At 44.2% G+C, this 21,641-nt stretch overlaps 1 protein-coding gene across 2 annotated transcripts in view; it reads right to left on the bottom strand.

The window, feature by feature from the left end:
* Positions 1-6,567: 6,567 nt before the first annotated feature.
* Positions 6,568-21,641, bottom strand: part of ZZEF1 (zinc finger ZZ-type and EF-hand domain containing 1) — a 57,325-nt gene continuing 42,251 nt past the window's right edge. For both annotated transcript variants that reach the window (XM_051809277.1, XM_051809278.1), the window contains exons 44-55: positions 21,060-21,179; positions 19,932-20,120; positions 19,485-19,585; positions 18,834-18,969; positions 17,363-17,722; positions 15,357-15,500; positions 14,340-14,508; positions 12,379-12,477; positions 11,396-11,561; positions 10,605-10,755; positions 10,044-10,115; positions 6,568-9,565 (exon numbers count right to left, since the gene is read on the bottom strand). In XM_051809277.1, coding sequence (XP_051665237.1) covers positions 9,491-9,565; positions 10,044-10,115; positions 10,605-10,755; positions 11,396-11,561; positions 12,379-12,477; positions 14,340-14,508; positions 15,357-15,500; positions 17,363-17,722; positions 18,834-18,969; positions 19,485-19,585; positions 19,932-20,120; positions 21,060-21,179 — 1,782 coding nt within the window. In that variant the 3' untranslated portion in view covers positions 6,568-9,490. The remainder of the gene's footprint in view (positions 9,566-10,043; positions 10,116-10,604; positions 10,756-11,395; positions 11,562-12,378; positions 12,478-14,339; positions 14,509-15,356; positions 15,501-17,362; positions 17,723-18,833; positions 18,970-19,484; positions 19,586-19,931; positions 20,121-21,059; positions 21,180-21,641) is intronic.

The following is a 21,641-nucleotide window of genomic DNA, read 5'->3' as shown; positions in this document are numbered from 1 at the left end:
GCAGCTCGGCCGTGCCCAGGCAGTGGATCCCACGGCCCCAGTGCCAGGGACAAACCTCAGCCACATCTGGAAGGGGAAGAATGAAACATGGGAAAAGAAAAAGCAGGATCCTTGTGGTCAAGTCACGCTGATAAAGGTCATAATAAGCCTTTTTTCCCCTCACTATTTTGTTGAAACCCAGGCTGGTGCAGGAGAAACACCTTGCAAATGAAGGGTAATTCCCCTGGGATGGTTTTCACCGCTGGATGTTTTCCCTCTGGGCACACAGCAGCCACACCTCGTGAATGTGGAATATTTTCCTTTCTTAAGTCTCCCTAAAAGGCAGCGCAAACCCCTGGGAAGGCTCCTGGTGCCAGGGAAAGCACAGGGTCCTAAGGGGGAAAAGCCTCCACACTGTGCTGAACCCAGGGCTGGGGCAGTTCCAGCTGCCCAAGTGGACACATGAGGTCGATATCCCAAAAGCACTAATTTGGGAGAGTTTTTTGCATGGGGGGGGAAAGTATTCAATGAGGAAAACCCTGTGGTGTATCTGCCGAATTCCCACTGATGGGACGTGGGGACATCACCACTCCTGACCCTTCCCAAGGAGTCTGGCTGCAAACAACACCTCCCCCAGCTCTGCTCCACCACGAACACGGTGATTTTAAGGGCAAAAACCAGCAAACAAAGCTGTGCCGAGGGGCTGAGCAGGCTGGTTTGGGGCCACTGCCTGCAGAAAACTGATCCCAGGGGAGAAAGGAGTTTCCTTACCCGGGAAGGGCGAGGAGGGCGCAGGACCAGGGCAGGGCTTTTCTCGGGAGTTTTGTTTAGGTGGCAGAGAGGTCTGACGGCAACAGAAAGGAGCTGGAAAAACAAACAGGTGTGTCCGGCAGCAAAGGGGCCGTAGCTATAGCAATGGGACAGGCCCTGTTGACAAAAGGCTGCACAAAGGACCTTCTTGAGAGATTGAAAGTGGTTTATGAGCTGGCGGGGCTTCCCGGGAAGGCGCCGGGGCTGGGTCACGGCCCTGGGAGGCAACTGCTGAAAAATCAGGACAGGGGGACCTGCAGTGGGCACAAACCTGCCCCCTCTGGCATCCCCGGGGGCTGGAGTTGGGCTGGGGGTTCATGGACATGGCTGGTTGTGCTCGGGGCAGGGTCCTGGCTCCGCAGCAGGAGCCCCAAAGAGATGGTTTATTTTGGGGATCACCCAGCCCTGCTTGCCAGATGCTGCTCTTCCAGTGTCACCTGTTGCAGCTGCAGCCTGGGGCTGGTGCTCCCTGGCTTGTAGAGTTCTCCAGAGGCTGGTGCCCTGCCCGGTGCTTTAGCTGGACACACCCTCGGGCTTCCCTTGATCCCATCCCAGGCACCTGCAATGGGAGAGGCAAAAAGCTGCTCCAAGAGCCCTGCTGGCAGCACCCAAAGCAAAACCATGAGCAGTAGCAGGTCAAACCAACGCCCATCACAGGGTGTCCAGGGGTGCAGCATCCCCAGACAGCCCCAGACCCCCGTCTTGCCTTGTTTCTTCTACATCCCCTGCAGAAAGGGGGGCTCTGGCACAGCCAAATCCTCCTGAGAGATCTGGCACAGCCAGAAGAGACACATCTGAGCCAGGAGTTTGGCTGTGCCACCAGAGGAGAAGCTCAGAGAGCTGAACTGCACCACCAAGAGGGCAGAGCCAGGCTCGGGGTGCCAGTGTGGGATGGGTGGTGGGACACAAACACCAGCCTTTGTCCAGACAGATTCACACTTAGGTCAAGTTTTGCTCCAGGTGAGGGCTCCTGAATCCTCCAGTGAACCTCTCACCAGCTGGGGCTGAGCTGCAATTGTCTGGTTTAACTCATCCAAAGGACTAGTTTGTAATTGAAGCCACAGGTCAGTGTGACCTCATGTGCAGCCACATCAAGGAGGAAAAGTCTTAAAAGGAAAAAAAAAGCCAGAGGCTGCCCTGGGAAGACAATGGGCCACCAGCACATGACAGCCACGGTGGCACTGACAGCCCACGGTGGCACTGACAGCCCATGGTGGCACTGACAGCCCATGGTGGCATCCTGGCTGTGTCCATCAGGGCAGTAAAGTGGGTCACTCGTGTGCAGGAGCTGCTTCCTGAGGAGGGAACAAACTGGACCCAAACCCAGGAGAGGCCAGGCCTGCTGTGGAGTGCAGAGGCTGCTGCCTGCGAGGGAGCAGGACTTGCCCCCAGGGAATGCAAGCTCCTCTTGCTCCGGAGCCCAGGGATAAAAGGCAGAGCTGTCCCCGCTGAGTCAAACGCGGGGTTTGCAGCTCCGGGCAGCTGCAGAGCCGCTCTCGGCCAGGTGAGCTGGAGCATCTCCAGCCGAGCCGGACCCCCGGCAGGCGGGCAGGGCCCCGCTCCCTCCCGGCGCTCCGTGGGCAGCTCGGGCAGCGCCGGCAGCCGCTCCGGGGGCGAGAGCCCCGCCGGGGCTGCGTGCCAGGAACAGGCGCTTCCCGGTGCCCGCGGCGGGACACGCTGTTCCCGGCTGGGAATCTCGGCTGCCTGGCGAGGGGAGTGCTGGAAGCAACGAGCTGGGAAGGAAATGGGATTTTATTGCTCCCAGAGCAGCAGCCGCTCACGCCGCGACGGGCGAGGGCAGCGACGGCTCCGGCTCTGCAGCTGTCCCGCAGCAGAGTGTTGGGGGAAAAGCAGGGAAAACCCACCAGGAACTGGAGGCACCTTTCTTGTGCCCTTCTAACACTGATTTTGGATGGGAGGAGGCCTCGTGGAGCAGAGCAGCATCTCCAATTCCTACAGCAAGCACAAGGATGGAGGACAGGCAGTGGGACCTCCTGGATATCAGTCCACACACTCCTCGTCCGTGGATATCCCCCCTCAACTCGTGTGGGCTTAATTAAAGAGAAGCTATAACCTCTCAGCAGCAGCTCTGCTGGTGCCAAGCATTATTAGTACAAAATTCAGGAGGGATTTGCTTTACTCTCAGAGAGCCTTTGCGTTTCTGGTAAATAAAACAACTATTTTCAGCTCCCCAGGTCCTGCCTCCGCAGGTTTGACTCCCTCGAGCAAAGGAAAAGGCAGGAGCCGGAGCAGGGAGAGGGAGCTGGGGAGGATGCTGAGCACAGAGCACACCCTCCCAGGTGCCAGCAGCTCTGGAGAGGCTGAGGCATCTCCTGCAGAAAAGAAGGTGCCAAAAGATCAAGCACATCACGGTGCATTTTGAAAACGGAGAATGAGTGGAGGGAAAAAAAAAAAAGATGTCGTTTAAAATCCAGCAGCACATCCAAACCCGACCCCACGGAGGATGAAACACTCTTTTCTGTTTAAATATTAACAAAGGAACAAAAACATTAAAAAAAAAGAAAAAGAAAAAGAGAAATACCATTGGTGGGGAGAAAAAGAGCCCAACCTGCTACTCAGAGGAACATAAACCCAAAGTGTGAGGGGGGGGATTTCTGTGAAACCATTGACATTTTTGATTAATGAGCTTTCTGTGGGCGGTTTATGTAGAGGAGAAGGGTAAGAAACGCAGACATGACTTGTTCTCAAGCAAGATGATGAGAATAAAGGTCTCCTGACTCAACACTTCTCCTGACTCAAGACTTCATCTTTTTGTTTTGTGCCTGTGCAGATCCTGCTGGATGCAAGGGAAAGCTGTACAATTTACGTACTTCCCATCAACAGCGTGGTCTGTTTAGGCTCCAAGGCAACAAAACCAATTTAAAGCCTACCTTTCGATGCTGAACTAGATGTGCTTACAATTAGATCTTAATTCCATATTTAATTTGGTCTAAGATAAGAACTGAAGCCCCAGTAAATGTCTAGCCACATACTGAAGTGCTATTGTAGGTGTCAGACCATAGGATGTGACCTATTGGAGAGAGAAAAATCTGTAGAGGCTGGTTTTACTGATTAGAAAATATAAAGTCATAAGGGGAAGCATTTCCTCAGGTGTTTTGTTGGTTTTTAGAAATTTTATGTGCTCGAGGAGGTTAAAACCTATGGGTGCCTGAAAGGCAAGAGGTGAGAGCTGAGGTGTCAAAGATCAGAGAATCCCACAATAATCTGGGGGGGAAGGGACCTTAAAGCTCATCTCATTTCATGCCCTTGCCATGGGCAGGGACACCTTCCACTAGCCCAGGTTGCTCCAAACCCTGTCCAGCCTGGCCTTGGACACTTCCAGGGATGGGGCAGCCACAGCTTCTCTGGGCAACCTGTGCCAGGGGAACGACTCATTATAAAGAACTAAAAAGAATTCAGTGAGTCAGATATTGGACATGAAGTTGTACAAAGGTGGGATGTTCAGCACTGACCTCACCAACACCTCCTGGAAGAGCCCAAACACCCTCTGAGAGTAGCCAAGGGTTGTTTTTGGATGTGTTTGTGAAGGGAGGAGAGGGATTCCCTGCTGGGCACGGCCCACACCAACCTGTGGAATGGAGCATCCCTCCCAGCACTGACTCCTGAGGACGTGCAGGTAAATGGAAATGGCTTGGAGCCACCACATGTGATGATCCAGCTGTGAGGAGAGGCCAACAAAATGTTTTGGAAACGAGCCTGCGAGAGAAAATACCGCTGACAAATATTTGCAGGCACTTCCACTCACATTTCTTCAGTTTTCATAAAGCTGATTTTTTTTTTGTCCATGCAACGCAAGTTTAAATATTTGTTATTTGCACTGCAAATGTTAAGGAAAAAATACCACAAATGCAGTAAGATTTGTGCAGTAAGATTATGGAAAGTCAGACGGTAAAGTGGGGAATGGAAGGAAGAAACCAGCTTAAAAAAATTCATCACAGCTCTGTCAGAAAAGCTTTAGTGGGAGAAACTCCCCTTCCAACTGCCCAACACTTGGGTGGACTCTGTCTCCAAGACAATCCAGTTATCCCTTCTCCACTTCTCTAAATGCTAAGGGCCCCAATAAAACTGCCTGAGATTTCCATCTTTTTATAAGGAATGCCTGGTGATGTTTCCAGTTGCAGGAAATAAGGTTTGGGGGTTTTTTTAAGTGTTTATTTCTGCATACCCATGTATGAGCTCCTCAATGTTGTAACCTGGAGCTGGGTACCAGCTTTTTATTATTTGTTCTTTCTTAGGTAAAAACCAGGAAAGATTTTACTGCAGAACAGACCTGATTAAATTAGACCTGACCATCATGGAAAGAATGAGCTTTAATCTTACTTCCTTCATCTCTTACTTAATTCCTTCCTTATTCACAGTGGATTTCTTGTATTCAGTTGAATAGGAATTGACTTCTTTGCTTTAAATCCAGAGGTGAGATGGGCCAGATTTTGGTTTCCCTCTACAGATCCCAGCACAGTTCCTGTTTTCCCAGGCCATTTTACCAACACACATTCTTTGTTCCAATTATTATCCAGCCTGACCTCCTACAAACTGTCCCACTGTTGAAAACCATCCTCTTTACATATATTAATGTGTTTTCCAACGTTCCGGAGCTCTACCTAAAGGCCAGGTCATGGATTTAGAGGCTCCCATGGTTGGGGTTGGGTTTTGGCCCCTGAAAAGAGCTGGTGGCCTCCCCAGCAGACTCCCAACACAACTCACCTCTGGGTGATTCATCAGGTAAAAGGGAAAGGACTGAATCAGACCGTTGGGCTTTGTTCTGCTCCAGGTTTTACAGCAGGGCAATCCATGGATCTGAGGATGGTCATTCCAGATTTAAAAGGGTATAAAAGGGCAGGTCCTTGTGTTTGCAAAGGTGCAAGGCCTACTGAAAACACTAAATCTGAGATGGACTGTGGGAACTCAGGGATTGGGCCAGTTTTGCTTTAAACGCAGCTCAGCCTTCTCCTGAAAGCAGATTTTAAAGAGTCACCCACCTCTAAACCAGCCTGCAGCCTCATTCTGATCTCTTGAAAGAAAAGCAGTCTTAACCAACTTGATCTGAAAACCAGACCCATAACGTTACAGCTGTGCCCTCTGTCACATTCCAGTGCCTGGCACCACACTGACTTTCAGAAACCTCGACCTCGCTGTCTCAGGGAAGGCTCCTCACTCTCCCCCAGCTTCACAATCCCACTATTTGTTTGTGTTTAATAAAATTACCTAGTTAGAACGTTCTCCAAGGGAACAACCTGCAGCTTTAGGGCAAATACAGAAAGATGTTGACTTCCTCACTCAGGCTTCCCTGAACAGCCCTTTCCTCCAGCCAAACCCGAGGTAAACAACCTTCCCAATTAAACCCACCGGACCAGGGTGGCACAGCCCTGCACTGATGAACATCACTAATTAGAATCAAGACCCATTAAGATAAATCTCAGCTTTCCATGAGACATCTGGGCCCCCAGATGTGCATTTCGGGTCTGGATGTAAACACACACAGGCACTGAAACCAATGGAGATCCATGGGAAAACTGAATTTTTAGGGGAAGGCCACTGGAATGTAAACAGCAGGGCTGGAATTTAGGAGATGACTCCAGAAGTCTGGCTCCTGCATAACTCAGTATTAGATATTTACTAACCACATGAGGACAAGCAGGTTTGCTTACAGGCATGGAAAATGAGGATTCATAGGAAAAAGCCTGGATCTCACTGCAAATTCCAGCATTAAACATTCAGCAAGCAGAAGAGAAAAGCAAACAAAAAACAGACACAGTGTTGAACTCTTTTGTTTTTATAGAATTTTTACAATATATTTCTCTTCATTTGCATATTTTACCCACATCTGTAGCTTTCTTTTTACATGTTGAACTGAATAGGAATAAATCTAAAGGTCTGATATATTTTAAACAACTGATAAAAATTGCAAAGTAGTAAACCTGTAAGAAAAGAAATTATAAAACTCTCGGTTTTAAGTGTTTAATGAAAGCAAGTCAAATGTATCATTAGGAACAATATGGTTTGTTTTAAACACATCATAGGTGATTCAGGCAGGACAACCTTTTTTAGTTTGTTTTTTTTTTTTTTGTTTGTTTTTTTTATATTAGGCACATTTTTTTCAGCATACCTGTTTTCCAGACAGTTTTATACAATTCAATAGCATCATCCACATCCACTTGGAACTCCTGCATAATTTTCAAAATGTGATTGATCATGAATATTCATTATTGGTATTCTACTCCTCTTTCTTTAGAGCTACCAGAAGAAAAAAAAATAATCAGTGTTTCTTGTCTGTTAAAAAATCCATAATTAATGATTTGAGTTGTAAGGCAGCAACAGATTCAGTGTCAACTCAGGTCACAGTCCTTCAGTTCCATCTAGTGGGTAGAAATTATATTTAGTGGACACTGTTCCCAGACAGTCCCTCTGGGGCAGGACAACTGACTCACAGGCCAGTTACTGCTGGTAGAGTAAGTTGAGTGGTTTGCCTAGTAAGGAACTCTGGCCACTCCTGTGTCATCCTTGCAGCCTCATGTCTTCATCCAGAAAGCAAAAAGTCCAGCAGAAATAAAGGTGACTATGATAGAGCCGTGAAGGTTCTGTGCAGGGTTTATTTACAGTCGGCATCCCTGATGTGAAAAAAGAAAAAGCCTCCTGTGACTGAGCAGGCAGAGCTGGGCAGCTGCCTCAGCACTCCAGCCCGCTGCAGGTCCATGATTCCTCAGCCAGGGGTTCCCAGGGAGTGGTGAATGCAAAGTCCTCCTGCTCCACAAAAGCCATTTCCAGAGGCTCACCTGCCCCATGGATACAACTCCCTGCCACAGGCTTAAGAAGGTCTGGTTTTGGTGGAGCAACTCCCCTTTCCCAGAATGTCTTCATGCATGACAAGGTGTGGAGCAGCTGGTTCCCCAGGGATCCTGATCTGTGCGTTAAAGATCCACCAAACTTGGGGAATTCCCTTCCCACCGTGACCTCTTTAAGGAAATCAACTACAGGATGCTCCAGGAGGGGGTTCAGAGCAGGATCTCTCTGCTTCCTTTCAGTGTCTGATACAATAGATTTTTCCTGAATCCTGGCATTCTCATTTGCTAAGAGGGCCACTCCATTCCTGAAGGCTCCAGCACGGTGGTTTTCAGTTTTAAGTCTTTCAGGCAGAAAAATCACATTCTGCTTCAAGCTCATGCCCTGAAGAAGCACTTGCTGTGCACTCACCTGGCTGAGCAGAAGTCAAAACAAAACTCTACAGCACTAGAGGCCATCCCCCTCCCAAAAAAAAAAACAACCAAAAAACAAACCAGGGGATGTATTACTGCACATTTCCCTCTCAGAGGGAGACTGGAGCACCCTTAAAATTCTATCCCCAGCTGATAAGCCCATCAATTCAGAGGACACTCCCCAGAGCTGGGCTCCTGTGCATGTTGCACTCTGGTATCTGGGCACCCCTCACCTCCTGGACAAGCAGGGTCAATGAACACATCCCCCACTGCCTTTACACAACTTGCACTCAGTTACTACTAGAGTTTTTGGCTGCCTTTTTTCCCATAGTCTAATGCTGGAGTAAAAATGGGAAGAAGAAAATAATTAGCATTAAAAGTTCTCTGAATTTATATTTGACATAGTGTGCAATGGTACACAAAATACACCTCCAAATCCTTCTGTGTCCTTTTTAACTCTTTGGAAAGGGAATAACCAATGTAGCTGGGTAGGAAGAAAGCCAATTTATTTCAGCATAGAAGGTCTGCAATTCATTCCACATTCACTAAGAGGAACGTGGTTATTGCTCTGTAAGATAAGCCTGGATTGATCATTAACCCCACCCTGAGTGCTGGGAGTCTGGTTCCCAACATTGCCAAGGACCTCCTAAGCCACTGGTACTGAAATAATGGAAAGAAAAAAGTCTGGTGAATAATTTCTTGTCAAGAAGTGATGGTGTAAGTTCCTCAGCTCTTCATACCACCTTGTGACTGGGGGCCAGCCTTTGCTCTCTGCACTACAATAATGGGCTATTTGGGATAACACACTGGAGACAAATCAAGGTAAGAAAAGGTGATCCAGGTGAATGAATCAAAGAACAGCAGAACCATTAAGCCCTTGCACGAGGATGCTCTAAAACTTAAATCCTTTAACTGCTTCGCAAATCACCCAGAATTCCTTTTACAACCCGTAGTTTAGTAAGAATTAAAGTTCTTTTCCTTGGGTAGGAACCTCCAAAGCAAAAGCAAACATGACAGGATTCAAGCATGGCCCATTTCTGCACAGCCCACCAGACTCTGCTGTCCTGTTTCCCTTCCAAGCTGTACAGGAGATGCTGAGGGATCACTCAGAGTTCACCAGTGCTTTCCATCCATCAAGTTTCCCTGGGGAGCAGAAGACACCAAGGCAGGGGCCTTCCATTCTCATCCTTGAGCTCCCTTCATTCCTTTAGCTCCTGGGAATAAGCCCCACTATTGTTCTGTGTATCTAACATGCTACAATATGTGCATACATAACTGTAGGCGACGAGTGAGTTACTTCAGGATGTGCTTTTTCATCCAAGTGCATGTTACTGGTACAAATTCTACATCAAGGTGGAAGGAAGGAAGGCTGCAGAGTGCTCATACACTGAAGCTGAAGGAACTTGTCCTGAACGGAGTTAAAGATGTTTGTTCCAACGTCCTATGGACAAACTACTCTATCCCATGCACTCCGGCCTGAGCCAGTATTAAACATTCCAGAAACTTGTTGATTTGTTTGGATAGTTAATGGCAAGGCTGATAGCAGCAATGTTTTTCAGGGCCTAGAAGAGAGAAGGAAAAACAAAGTCACTTTGAAGGCTCTCCTCAATCCAAAACGGCAAAGAAATGCCTGTAGGAAATTAAACAAAAATAGAATCCCAGAGTGGTTTGGGTTGGAAGGGACCTTAAAGATCATCCTGTTCCACCCCCTGCCATGGGCAGGGACACCTTCCACAAGCCCAGGTTGCTCCAAGCCCCATCCAACCTGGTCTGGGACACTTCCAGGGATGGGGTAGCCACAGCTTCTCTGGGCAACCTGTGCCAGGGCCTCCCCACCCTCACAGCCAAGAATTCCTTCCCAGTATCCCAGAACAGCATTTGCGAGTAGTTCATTCCCAATTTTCAGAGGCCTGTCAAGGTACTGTAAAGCCCAAGTACCTTAATATCTATTTTATAAACTCCACTGGGCAATCAGAAATCATTCACTGTCTGTCAGACAGATACCACACACCCCCACACCCTGGGGTTGGACAGTCCTACCTGTGCTGTGCAGCGATGAAGATGATCTTCAGTATTTAAGGCAAGCAAATACTCCTGTAGAGATCCAAGCTCCTGCAGCCAGAAAACCATCAGTGAACACCAACGTTTCTACCAGATATCATCCTACTAATTAATATTAAAATGCTGCTCATTAGAGCCAAAGGTATCAGAACGGCACACGAGGCTCCGGACTAGAGCACAGTTGGTGACCACAGAAATCACCTCATTACAGACTGTTCATATGTAATGTTCAAAATCAGCTCAAGGAAAACCACATGCAAATATCTTTACATTAATTATTAAGCCAGCATTCCTCTCAGTGGTTTTAGGGCCTTAACTGCACAAGGAAGAGTCATGACTTTTACTTAAGGTCCCATGATGGGTGAGAAAACAGAACGACACTCAATCAGAATTTGCTGCCACAAGAGAAGGTTGTTTAATCTTTCTGAAGCTATGATGGACTTCACCAAGACAAAGGAAAACTGCACTTAGTGGAACACTAAACTACATGTCATTCCCAGCAGTGAGGAAAGGAGGGATACAAATGCAGGAACTGCTTACAGTAACTCTGTTTTCTGTCACAAAGAAGAGTTCTGCCAGTGCACGATGGAGAGGAAGGAGAATTCCAGGCTTGGCCATGTCGTGACACAAATTGTTTTCCATATGGGTGAAAAGCTGCCAAAGTGGCTTCAACAAGGTGAGGTCACAGTCCCTGAAAAAAATAATTTAAATGAAATTGTGATGAAATAGTGAGTAAACCATGCCTGTTTCTGGAAATGGGGAGGTGGAGGGGGAAAGCAAAACCGAATCAATATTAAGAGAACAAAACCACACGTTTGTGACAGGTGGATAAGAAACACAGAAGTATTTTAAAATCTAAATTCAGTCAGGTGTTTCAGCACAAAGAATTTCACTCTCAAGCAGTGAGGTGGAGAAACCTCATATACATGATTATGTCTAAATGACTTTTCTAAAGCTGAGTGTACTCCTGAAATGAGGACTATAAAACAAAATAACCATATACATCACTTTGCTAAATGCTCTTGCACCTAGAAATACCCATGCCATACATACTTAAGCTTTAGGACACATCTCTCTTCTAAAACTCAATTACAGGCTTAATGGCACAACTCAAAACAATAACTTAAAAGTTATTCTCTTCACAGAGAATCACATCATCACCATCACTTCACTTCTGCACTATGACTGATATAAGGAGAACAAACTCCTAGAAAATTAATTGAAATTTATCTCTGTCCTGTTTCAAGGTGGGTTGTTTTTTTTTTCCTTTAGGACAATATTTGAATCCCTCGGACCTTTTTCCAAGTGCCCAGCCCAGAGCAGTCACTCACCCCTGGGTGCTGCACTGCACTATCTTCAGGAGCAGGTGGATGGCCTTCAAACGCTGGTGACCCGTCTGACGACACGCCACCCCCACCTGCCATTCCCAGATTTTGGCCAGTGGGAGGTGAGGAATGACCCTTTCCTCAGACAGCATCTGCTTTAGGATTTCAAACCCTGGAAGGAAAAGTCAATTCAAGCAGCTGTTACTTCTGTAGGGAATCATTCAGTTCATACAGTCAGTTTTCTCCATATACTGTATAAGTACATATACAGTGTATGTGTAATATAAGTACATATACAGGGTATGTGTAATATAAGTATTCCTCTGGCAAGGAAGAAATATTGAATTAAAATACCAAACAAAAAATCTGAGACAATTCTGTGTTCCATCCTGACATTACAACTCTTTTTCTGAGGCACAAATCAGATAAAAATTATGAAGAATCATATCCAAAATTAAAGTTTTTTCCCAAATAGGGTAAAAAAACCACAGGCCCTCACTATTGTGGGATATGCAGTAGAGTTGGGCTGGTGGCAAATTATTCCCCAGCCCCTATTTAATTAAAAATATTTAAACTCCAAAATAAACTAACAAAACCTTTCATGTTATATCTAGAAATTAGATCCAGAACCAATCTATTTTAATGGCTAACTACTCTTAAAAACACAGTTACAATAATTTCTGTTTTTAATTATGGCATCTTGGAGCGTTTACTAAATCCTGTGTGTAATTGCAGTCACATAATGAGGTTTTGAATGCAAATTACATTGTTATAATTGTCATCTCTGAGTCTCTGTGAAGATTTTGTACTTCTCACAAAGTCACAGCCAGTAAGAGACATCAGTTGAGCTTCAGCTTGACCAAAACCAAGCACGTTATTTCCAACACACCGAAAGCAAATTCCACGCCAAGAAAAAGCCATAACCACAAGTCTCCCAAAGCAAAATAACTAAAAAAGGTCCTTTTCAATCCATTCTGAGCAGCACTTACCTGTCTGAAACCTTCCCAGATGACCTACTGTCACTGTAAACTTGTATCCCCACTCAGTGTTACTCATGTCAGAAGTAAATCGGTAGTAGAGAGTGTCTCCTGTGTGCAAGGGAAGGAAGAAAAGCCACATTACTTCCCTCTGATTTCGTTTTGCTACCTCAAAAACAATTAAAATGAAAAGTCTGTGATGAACTTATCCTAGATACTGTCATTTAAGAGAGGTGATCTCTTCTTTTCTGATGATTATGAAATGCACAGTAGACTGAAAACACAGAAGGGTTTCCCCTGTCTCAAGATACTTACAAGAAAGGACAATATTTTTACTACACAGAGGAAGTTAAAGTCTATACTGTGCACTTGTAACTTCACTTTTCCAATTGTGTTATGCATCAGTTATGTTTTATGAAAAAAGAACCTCTAAATATGCAGCCAAGTTTTTTACAACAACCTTTGAATTCACTGGAAATAAGGTTTAAAAAATTTGAAAGTAAAGTTGCTGCTTTTATGTATCAGAAAATGAAACAGCACATCTTTTACCCAAGGAAGAAAACTGTTAAACTCAATCACTTAAACGTGGAAGAACTATCAGTGTTTGACCATTTTATAATCAGACAGTGGAACATTCAGGAGGTTCTTGTCATTGTAGCATCTACAGCTTCACAGACATAAATCCTGGTAGTTTGCTGTAAGGCTGCACAAAACACATCCTTACCTATTGTGCTCTGTAATATTAAAGCTGTTAAAACTTAGGATTTCCTTCTGTTCCACAAAAAAGTCCTATCACCCCAGGACAAACAGGCTGGTTTTTACTGGGAAGCAGAATTTCCAAAGTTTCATGAAGCAGAAAAATTTTGAAAACACCTTGCAGGATTAAAAAAACCACCAAACTTTAAAACAGTTTCCCTTCTTATCATGAAATGGAACCAATGTTCTCTCCTGCTCCTAGGAGAAAGCCCTGCCACCAAATGAAAAGCCTTCAAATGCCTGGCTGCAGCTAAAACCTGCTGAGTGAAATCAAGAGCCTTGATCCAGACACAGCCTGGGCTGGAAAGGAACTTGCACAAGGTGAAACTCAAGTTTCACAGCCAAGGCTGCTCCAAAACAATGGGTCTCAAAAGTTCAGCTCCTTGGCAAACCTCTGCAACTATCTGGGAGGAAAAGGAGGCCAGAAAGTAGGTTCATAAAAATCCAAAGTATTTCTGCAGAGCACACATTTGCTTTTAACTGTCACCCTGTAACCAAACAGCACCTTGTAACCCAAAGTTTGCTAAGGAAGCTCCCAAATCTATTTACAGGTGCTGACAGTACTTGAAGTCAAGTTTCCTGCAACACCCCAGTGGCTCAGGGGGTTAAAACAATTAAAAATAAGAAGCAGGGGACTGTGCAGTCTTTGAGCTCCCTGGCATTTGCTACTTACTGTGTTATCAAAAATGTGCTCAGAGAATACAGACTGAAGCTGCCTGTCAAAGGAATGGTTTTTTTTCAGCTGTGCTCTGTGGAACCAGCTGGAGCCAAGGCACTGGCACTGCCTCTCTCTGCTCAGAGCAGCAGCAGAGCACGGAGACAGAGATAAGCCTATCTTTCTTTCTTTCTTTCTTTTTTTTTTTCTTAATAAAAAAAAATGTGCTTCCTGTGGAAAGTAAGACAAGGCATAAACAATGTAAGTGAATATCGTGCAGAACAAGGACTGTGTTGGAACAGAATCAAGATCAGAAGTTGTTTCCAGTAGCTAAGAGCACCGAGGGGTGGAAAAAAAAGGTCACAGCACAACAAGAGATAAGCCCACTTTGAAGAAACAATTGCAAGAGCAGCACGTCAGAGCAAACAGAGAGGGACAAGAAAAGGACCGAGTTTTTCCTCCAGATCTCAGGAACATCCACAAGTCACTGTCATCTCTTCACTGTCATCTCTCAGCAGTTTCTCTGGAGTCCCAGCATATCCTGGAGTCTTGGCATATTCACCTGGAAGCTCGAAATCATTCCATTTCTCTGGAGAGCCACTGAAGCTGTGCCGATCCTGCTGGAAGTCACTGCTGCTGGACATGAGCAGCTCGTCACAGCCCTCCTCGGTGTTGCACTGAGGGTCAAATTTGATTGAGAGGTAGATGGCACCAGGAATGTGAACTTTATCCTGGGAAAGAAACACATGAGCTTTGTGTTACTGTACTACCCAGAACCCACTGAGCTTTCACCACACAAACAAGGGAGACATCAAAAATGTTACAGCGTCTCCGTGGGTAAAAAGCTATTTGATAGTTTTACCCAGAGCTAATTTAACAGATGTAAAGCATGGCCTATTGTTCACATTAGCTGTTAAACATGTACAATTAATTGCTAGCAATGCTTTGCTCTTTCAAAAGCAGTAATTGCTGCTGATATTGATCTCACTGCCAGAACCTAAGGGTTTATATGCATTTTAAAAATAAAAATCACAAGACTCAGAGCAGCAGGGAAATTAAAAATCCCAAGACTGCCCAAAGGCAATAATTACTTATCAAACTGTATCAGAAAAATGCTTTCAAACAGTATCAAGAAAATAAAATCAGAAACTGTTTGTGTCAGGGGAAGGTAGCCTAAAATGAGAAATACAAGAAAAACGACACCACTCCTACTTTCATCTAACAGCAGAAGGTCAACTGAAACAGATCTGTGGATGGAGGGGTCAGAATATTTGCTCATTGCTTGAAACCACTTACAAATACAATCTGCTTCAAATACATGCACAGTAAAGCTATGCACTTTTCACGTGATTGAATTAGGGCTACATTAAAGTGCATTTTGAACATATTTCTTTACAGGGCAAGGCCTCAGTCATCTGAAATCAGCCTTTCCCAAGCAAGACTGGACAGATTTCGCGGGTGTTTCAAGCACAGAAGTCCCACAGACACACAGGTGGAACTTGGTGAGGCTTCTGCTCCAACCACCACGGGGATTTCAGCTGATCCTCAAGTCAGGCCCTGTGACACTCCCTGAACCCACCTCAAAGTTGGTGTTGTTGTTGTAGGGGTGTTGGGATTCCCTCATCTGCACGGCCATTCCGGGCTCCTCCATGAACTGACAGGCTGTCAGGGCCATGGTCCCCAACATGCTCTCCTTGCACCCGTGCAGCACTTTCTGCAGAATCTGGGCAGAATAAAAAACCACAGCATTAAATGCAGTTTGCTGTCAAAACAACACTCACACACTTACATGCTGAGGGCTGACACAAGTCATTCCCAGTCACGTGGTATTCTGGAAGAGGGAACTGAGGTACAAGCAAGAAACAAGAAAAATTCACAAATGATGCCTCCAAGCCTCATCTCCATAAGCATAAAAGATTTTACTCTGTCCTCTGTTCCACATCTTTCATTCTTTATCTGGCAAAAACATGACAGATATTGGTTACATCTCTTCCCACAATTGCTAGAATCATGGCTAATCCATAATGTAATTAACAGGAAACTAAAGCTGTAATCAAATAAGATAAACAACTTTGTTAACCTACTAAACAGGCACCTCTACCTTCTACACTTACAGGTTTTGGTTTGAACAGAATATGTCATGTGTTTTAGCTTCCAAATGTACAGCTCCATGTATAAGAAGGAATTATTAGTATTAATTAAGTGGTTGCAGTGCTTGAAAGCACTTGATGCAAGAGCTCTGCCTTTGAAAATACAAAAAAAGTTGCCTTTAAGTTTTTCAGGACACACTAAATATAATTCAGAACCATTTGAGTCTCCCTTTTTCTTAGTTTTCAGAAGTGCACAAAAGCTTCATATCAGGAGTCCTGTTACTCAACACCCTTTCAGGTCATTATAGCTACTTATTATATCTCTTCACTTGCAATCTCCTAACTCCTCCTATAAAATGTAATTCTTGCTCAGACCAACAGATTCACCTCCAAAACAGCCACAAATTGATTTCCTGGGGAAAAGGAGTTTAAAAATCAAGGGCAGTTCCCTGAATGCATTCTTTGCCTCCATACACTGGCAGAACAGCCTAAGACAAAGGCTATGCTTTTGTATTTCATGTGCCTTAGCAGATTTTATTCTATCAGTTCATCCTGCCCTTTTCTGAACCCATAAAAACACCCTGGGGCAACAATTTCCATGACATCCTGTGTCAAGAACCAGTTCTTTTGGTTTGTTTTGGACCTGCCACTTATTACCTTAATCTGACACTCCTTTGTTTTCTTACTGGGAGGGCCAGTGAATAATACTTGCTGTTAACTTTTGCATGCTATTTACTGCTTTAAATCTACAGAGAAAGAATAGACTTTTCCATTACTCCTTCTCCCTCAGTGCCTCCAGAGGAGAAATATCCAGGATGAAGAAAACCAGTTGGTTCCTCATACTGAAGTTATTCCATGGCTATAATAATCCCTGGCACTCTTCTCCAGGTCTCTCCCAGTTGTACTGCATCTTATTTTAATTTTTTAATGAGATGAGGGAATCAGGTCACACACTTAATCCAGATGAGAGCATAGTATTGGTTCAGTGGCATATCAATGCCTTCTGGGTTATTTTTAATTCCTTCTTTGAAGCCTCCCAGTGCTCCACTTGCTTGGCCTGCTCTGAAGCCTTGACCTGCCACTTTTGTTACAACATTCCATTGTAATTTCAAGAACCCTTCCACCACAGTAACAGGTATTACAATATACACATTGAGACCTAACAAAAAGCAGCTTTCAAAAAGCACTGCCTATTTTACCAATTTCCACAGATTACCATCTAGATTGCCTTTTTTCAAAATAAATTGCCTATTTCACCAATTTCTCTTTCATAACTGGAAGAGTTGTCTCCAAGGAGCTCCTTTTTCCACTTTCTGTTAACAGAATCAGTACATCAAGACACCGACAGATTCCAACTGCTGTTTCAGAACTAATTTAAATTTTGGAGTTTCAATTGAGTTAAAAAAAGGGAACTGCAAGTATTTCTGTTAGTCAGAGTCTCATGGCTTGTAGGCACAGGTTTTGCTCACGTTGTCTGAGGGAAATCTCCACTTACTTTTTCCCACAGCTGCTTCTCCTCCAGCTGCATAAGCATGTCCAGAATGTATGTCATGTGGGCTGGGCCACTCAGGTCTAGGATTTCCTCATTGATTGCCACATCATCAGGCCACTCAGCCAACAAGGATGCCAGCACATGCCTGGCATAAAGAACTGCAATTGCCTCATTGACACGATACAGGTAGTCCCTCACAGCCTTTTTGCTTCTGGAGTCCAGCTCCTTGTGCAGGAGGATTGAACTCTTGGTGCGGCGCTGCTTGGCATAACTGAGCTGGAGGTCACTCTCCGTGTTGGTGATCAGCTTCTGGGCAACTGGGTTGGTTTCTTCTGTTGCTTTATCACAGAGTACAGGCTTGGACTGCAAAAAAAAAAAAACAACAAACAAATAAGAAAGGCAAGTCTGAAAACAGGCTGCCAGTAATTTGCTTCTTTATGTTTGGATATCTCACCAGGCCATTAAACTGCAAGCTGGGTTTACAAATGAATTTGTTAAAGAGCATAAAAGTGGGATCTCTCACTAAAAAGACAGATTTCCTCAAAAACACTGTTTTTGTCAACAGTCAACAGCTCTCACTATCACAGAACATGCTGAGTTGGAAGGGACCCCCAAGGACCATCGAGTTCAACTCTTAGCCCTGCCAAAGGTTACATGACTATAAACAGCAGTGGAAGCAGCAGTTAGAGTTCTAACCAGAAGTGTTAATTTAAGCTGACCTACAGAGGTAAAGCAACCAAGCTGTGCCACAGAATGAGGCAAGCTGGGAGGGACCTTTGGAGATCATTTGGTCCAAATCTGACTTAAAGCTGAGACAACTTCAAAATCAGGGCTTTGTCCAGTTAAGTTTGGAGAATTTCCAGGGGTGGATATTTCACAACCTCTGTATAAGTTGTTAAAAGGCCTATCTTTTTTTTTTTCCTTATAATTATGTGAAACTACTTCAGGAAGCTGCTTCCACTTTGCTGTGCAACTGATAAACAGCTGCACTGGTGACACCAGCCAGGAACGAGCACCCAAAATAAAGCAAAGAGCTGTGGGACCCTGCTTTGAATGCAAAACCTAAAGCTTGCAAGTGTAGTGTCTACTTTACAAGATAAATTCACTGCCTCTTTGTTCTGCTGAACTCACTGTAAGATAACAGGGATCTGCTGAAACAGTAGCATGGCACAAGCTTACAGCAATTAGATACAATCTCTCTTGTGTAAAGGGAGGAAATTACAGCCTGCAATCACAATTTGTTCTCCTGAGCTGAGAATCAAGTTCTTTTACTTCCTTAAGGAAGGAATTACAAGGAAGAAATATTTGCCTCTCGTTGTACCTGCTCATTAATTTTGACATAAAACATTAACAACAGATTGTTTCAGATGTTAAAAAAGTTATCTCAGGTTTGAAGTTACCAAACAGAACAGAAATTACTCAGTGCCTAAATTAGCTATCTCACAATTGCTCCTGTTTGTGGAGATGGACCTACCAGACATGGTAAGATGATCATATCTGTATCCACTGCCTTGGAGCTCTGCTCCTCCAGCCTCAGGCGCTTGCTGGGCTGCCACTTCTGGGCCAGGGTTCGGATCCTCTCATCCGTGGTTATCACATCCCCATCGAACCTTGGGAGGGGCAAAACACAGCCAAAAAAATACACCAGTGTGTTTTGAAAGCAATGCAAAGTAAATTAGTGCAATTAAATGTAAATTAAACCCCCCCACCTTCTGTTTTGGAAAGATTAAACTCGACCTGTTTTTTACCACGTGACCTGGCTCCCCTGTGCTAACAGGCCAAAGGGTTTAAGTGTCATAAAATTGCTCATTTCTGTGAGAACACAGAGTCTCCATGAGTACTGGAAGCCACATGGAAGCTCTTGATTCCTCCTTAATTTGCAGAATTTAGAGCCACAGTAGATCTTCATATGGGAGTTACCACACAGAGAAGAACACGTGACGTGTTGCAGAAGATGGTGACTTGCTTCCACAAATACACCTCAACAGGAGTTTATTGCCTTACTTTTTCAGACATGAAAACCAAATTGTATCCTTGGAACAATTTCTGTTTGGCCCCAAGAAGATTTTAGGTTTTCACCCACATCTAGCAACTGTCTTTCTGCTGGACCCAGACTGTCACATACCTCTTTTGAACCTCCAGGAAAAAGGAATCTGTTCTTTTCATCTGCAGCTCATACATGGCTCGAAGAATATGGAGAGGTGCATTAAGTGCATCATGTGTCATCTGAGAAAGGAGCAAGAAAAGGAAAAAAAAAGGTATTATATGGGGAAAATAAATTTGAGGTTCTTTGAGGATGTCATAGTACTATTTTCCCACTGCTAGGTAGAGAATTAATGAACTTAATATTCGGGTTAAAAAAATGAAAATTAATTTAGCAAAACACTTTCTAATGATTTTGTAGCATTCACTGCTACAAAATCTATTTTATTTTCTTTAGAGAATGATACACTGAAAGCATAGACCCATATTTTGTAAATTTAGAAGAAAACCAGCCATATAAACTACCTAATGTTTTATGCAACTAGAAAATTCACAGTAACTTCAAAGGAGGTAAACTAAGTTTAAATACCAAGAAGCATATTTTGGTGGCTTCATCCAAACCCTCCAGAGGGTCAAGTTTGTTCTGCTCTACATCAACAGGACCAACAACAGGCTGCTCCACATCTTGGTCTTGTTCCCTTTCTTCCCGTTCAGTGTCCTCCTGTTCAGCCAGGCAACTGATATCTTGCTTTGAGGAATACAGCATTATTGACAAAATCTGTACAGAAAAAAGGTAGCATATGGTGTGACAGCTGTAGATATTATTAGTGTATCTGCAAGCAGCATTTAAGAACATTATCAGATCTGGACAGTGTTTAACACATGCTATTCTAAAAAGAAGCAGCACCTAAAAAAAGAAAAACTCCCAAAACACAAAACCAAACCATTTCCCACTTCACAAATGAGTTACACCTTCCAGGCTGCTACAAAGACAACTTCAGTGATTAGTTGAGAGCGTGAAAAAATGTGAGAAAATTATTATTTAACCGTTTCAATACATCAAAGGTTTGAGGATTCTCACAGAGCAAAATGACTGTCACCAAAATGCCAGTGATGCCCCTCCACACTCTTCTCCTTTGAAAACATCCCTCTGGCTTCAGCAGAGCTGCAGTCCCACATATCAATTAACACAACTCTTGGCCAAGATAAAACACAGCTAACAGCTGAACCACACTTCTCTCTCAGGAATTAACAATCCTCCTGCCAGAACATCCCCACACACGAGCATGTCCCCATCTGCACTGCAGCAGCACCTCGTGCTCGTCAGGGAGCAAGGCAAGGCATGCTTTGCTTTGAGATTATTACTTTTTAAATGGAAGAATATGGAAGAATTATTTTTTAAATGGAAGAATTTTCAGGAACAGCCTAAATAAAATCCACAAAAGAAACTGAGTAGATGATTAATGCCTCATCTTGCACATTTCTTTCAAATATAATGAAATTAATTAAAATCAGCCCCTGCTTTAAAGAAGTTGGACTATTATCTACACAATTATGATGGACAGAAAGAGGTAGATTGAGGGATACAGTTAAGTGAACATATTTTAGGGACTAATTAGAAATACTCTTGAGACTTCCCTCCCAGAAGGGAAGTGCAGTGCCATAAGTTCTGAGCTGCTGTGTGTAGCCTGACTTCCTAAAGTGTCACTTTTCTTACCTCCAAGTCTCGCAGAAGCCAGGTCTTACTGAAGCCAGTCCCTTTGCTACATTTCTTCACTAGAAGCTTGAGCAAACCAGACTGAAGAAAGGCAGCTTGGACTTCCTTGAAGCCATGAATCTACAGACACACACAAACAAATAAATAAGAAAAAAGGGAACAATGCATCACAGTGCTTGTGAGGCCTTGTCACACAGCCTCAGATAGATTTCCTGCCCAGATGAACTACACTGGGAACCCTTTCATTTCCTTAAAACACAAATCTCCACTTCAAATCCCTTAAAGGGATCATCTAGGACATGTACATAGTAGTAACTGACTGTCTGTTTTGTTCTGACAGTCAAAAAACCACATGTTCCCTCTTCAAATACTTCAGGAGTGAGAAAAGGGGAATGTGAACCTCACTCCATAAAGTGTTCTCTCCATGAATTTCTTCTTCAGCTTTCATGAATGGTTGGCCCCCAGAGAGGAGAAGCAATCCAACTCCCAGCTCAGACTCACAAATGCTATTTAAAGCCCAGCAACATTTTCACTCCCCTCCAGATTGGGAATGAGAGGAGCCAGCTGTGAGAGAAATGCCCT

The sequence above is a fragment of the Manacus candei genome, unplaced genomic scaffold (assembly GCF_025592945.1).
Source record: "Manacus candei isolate 608988 ecotype Guabito, Panama unplaced genomic scaffold, ASM2559294v1 h1tg000076l, whole genome shotgun sequence".
Taxonomy (NCBI): Eukaryota; Metazoa; Chordata; class Aves; order Passeriformes; family Pipridae; genus Manacus; species Manacus candei.
Note: the sequence above shows the minus strand (reverse complement) of the source record. Positions and strands in the feature narration are given on the sequence as shown.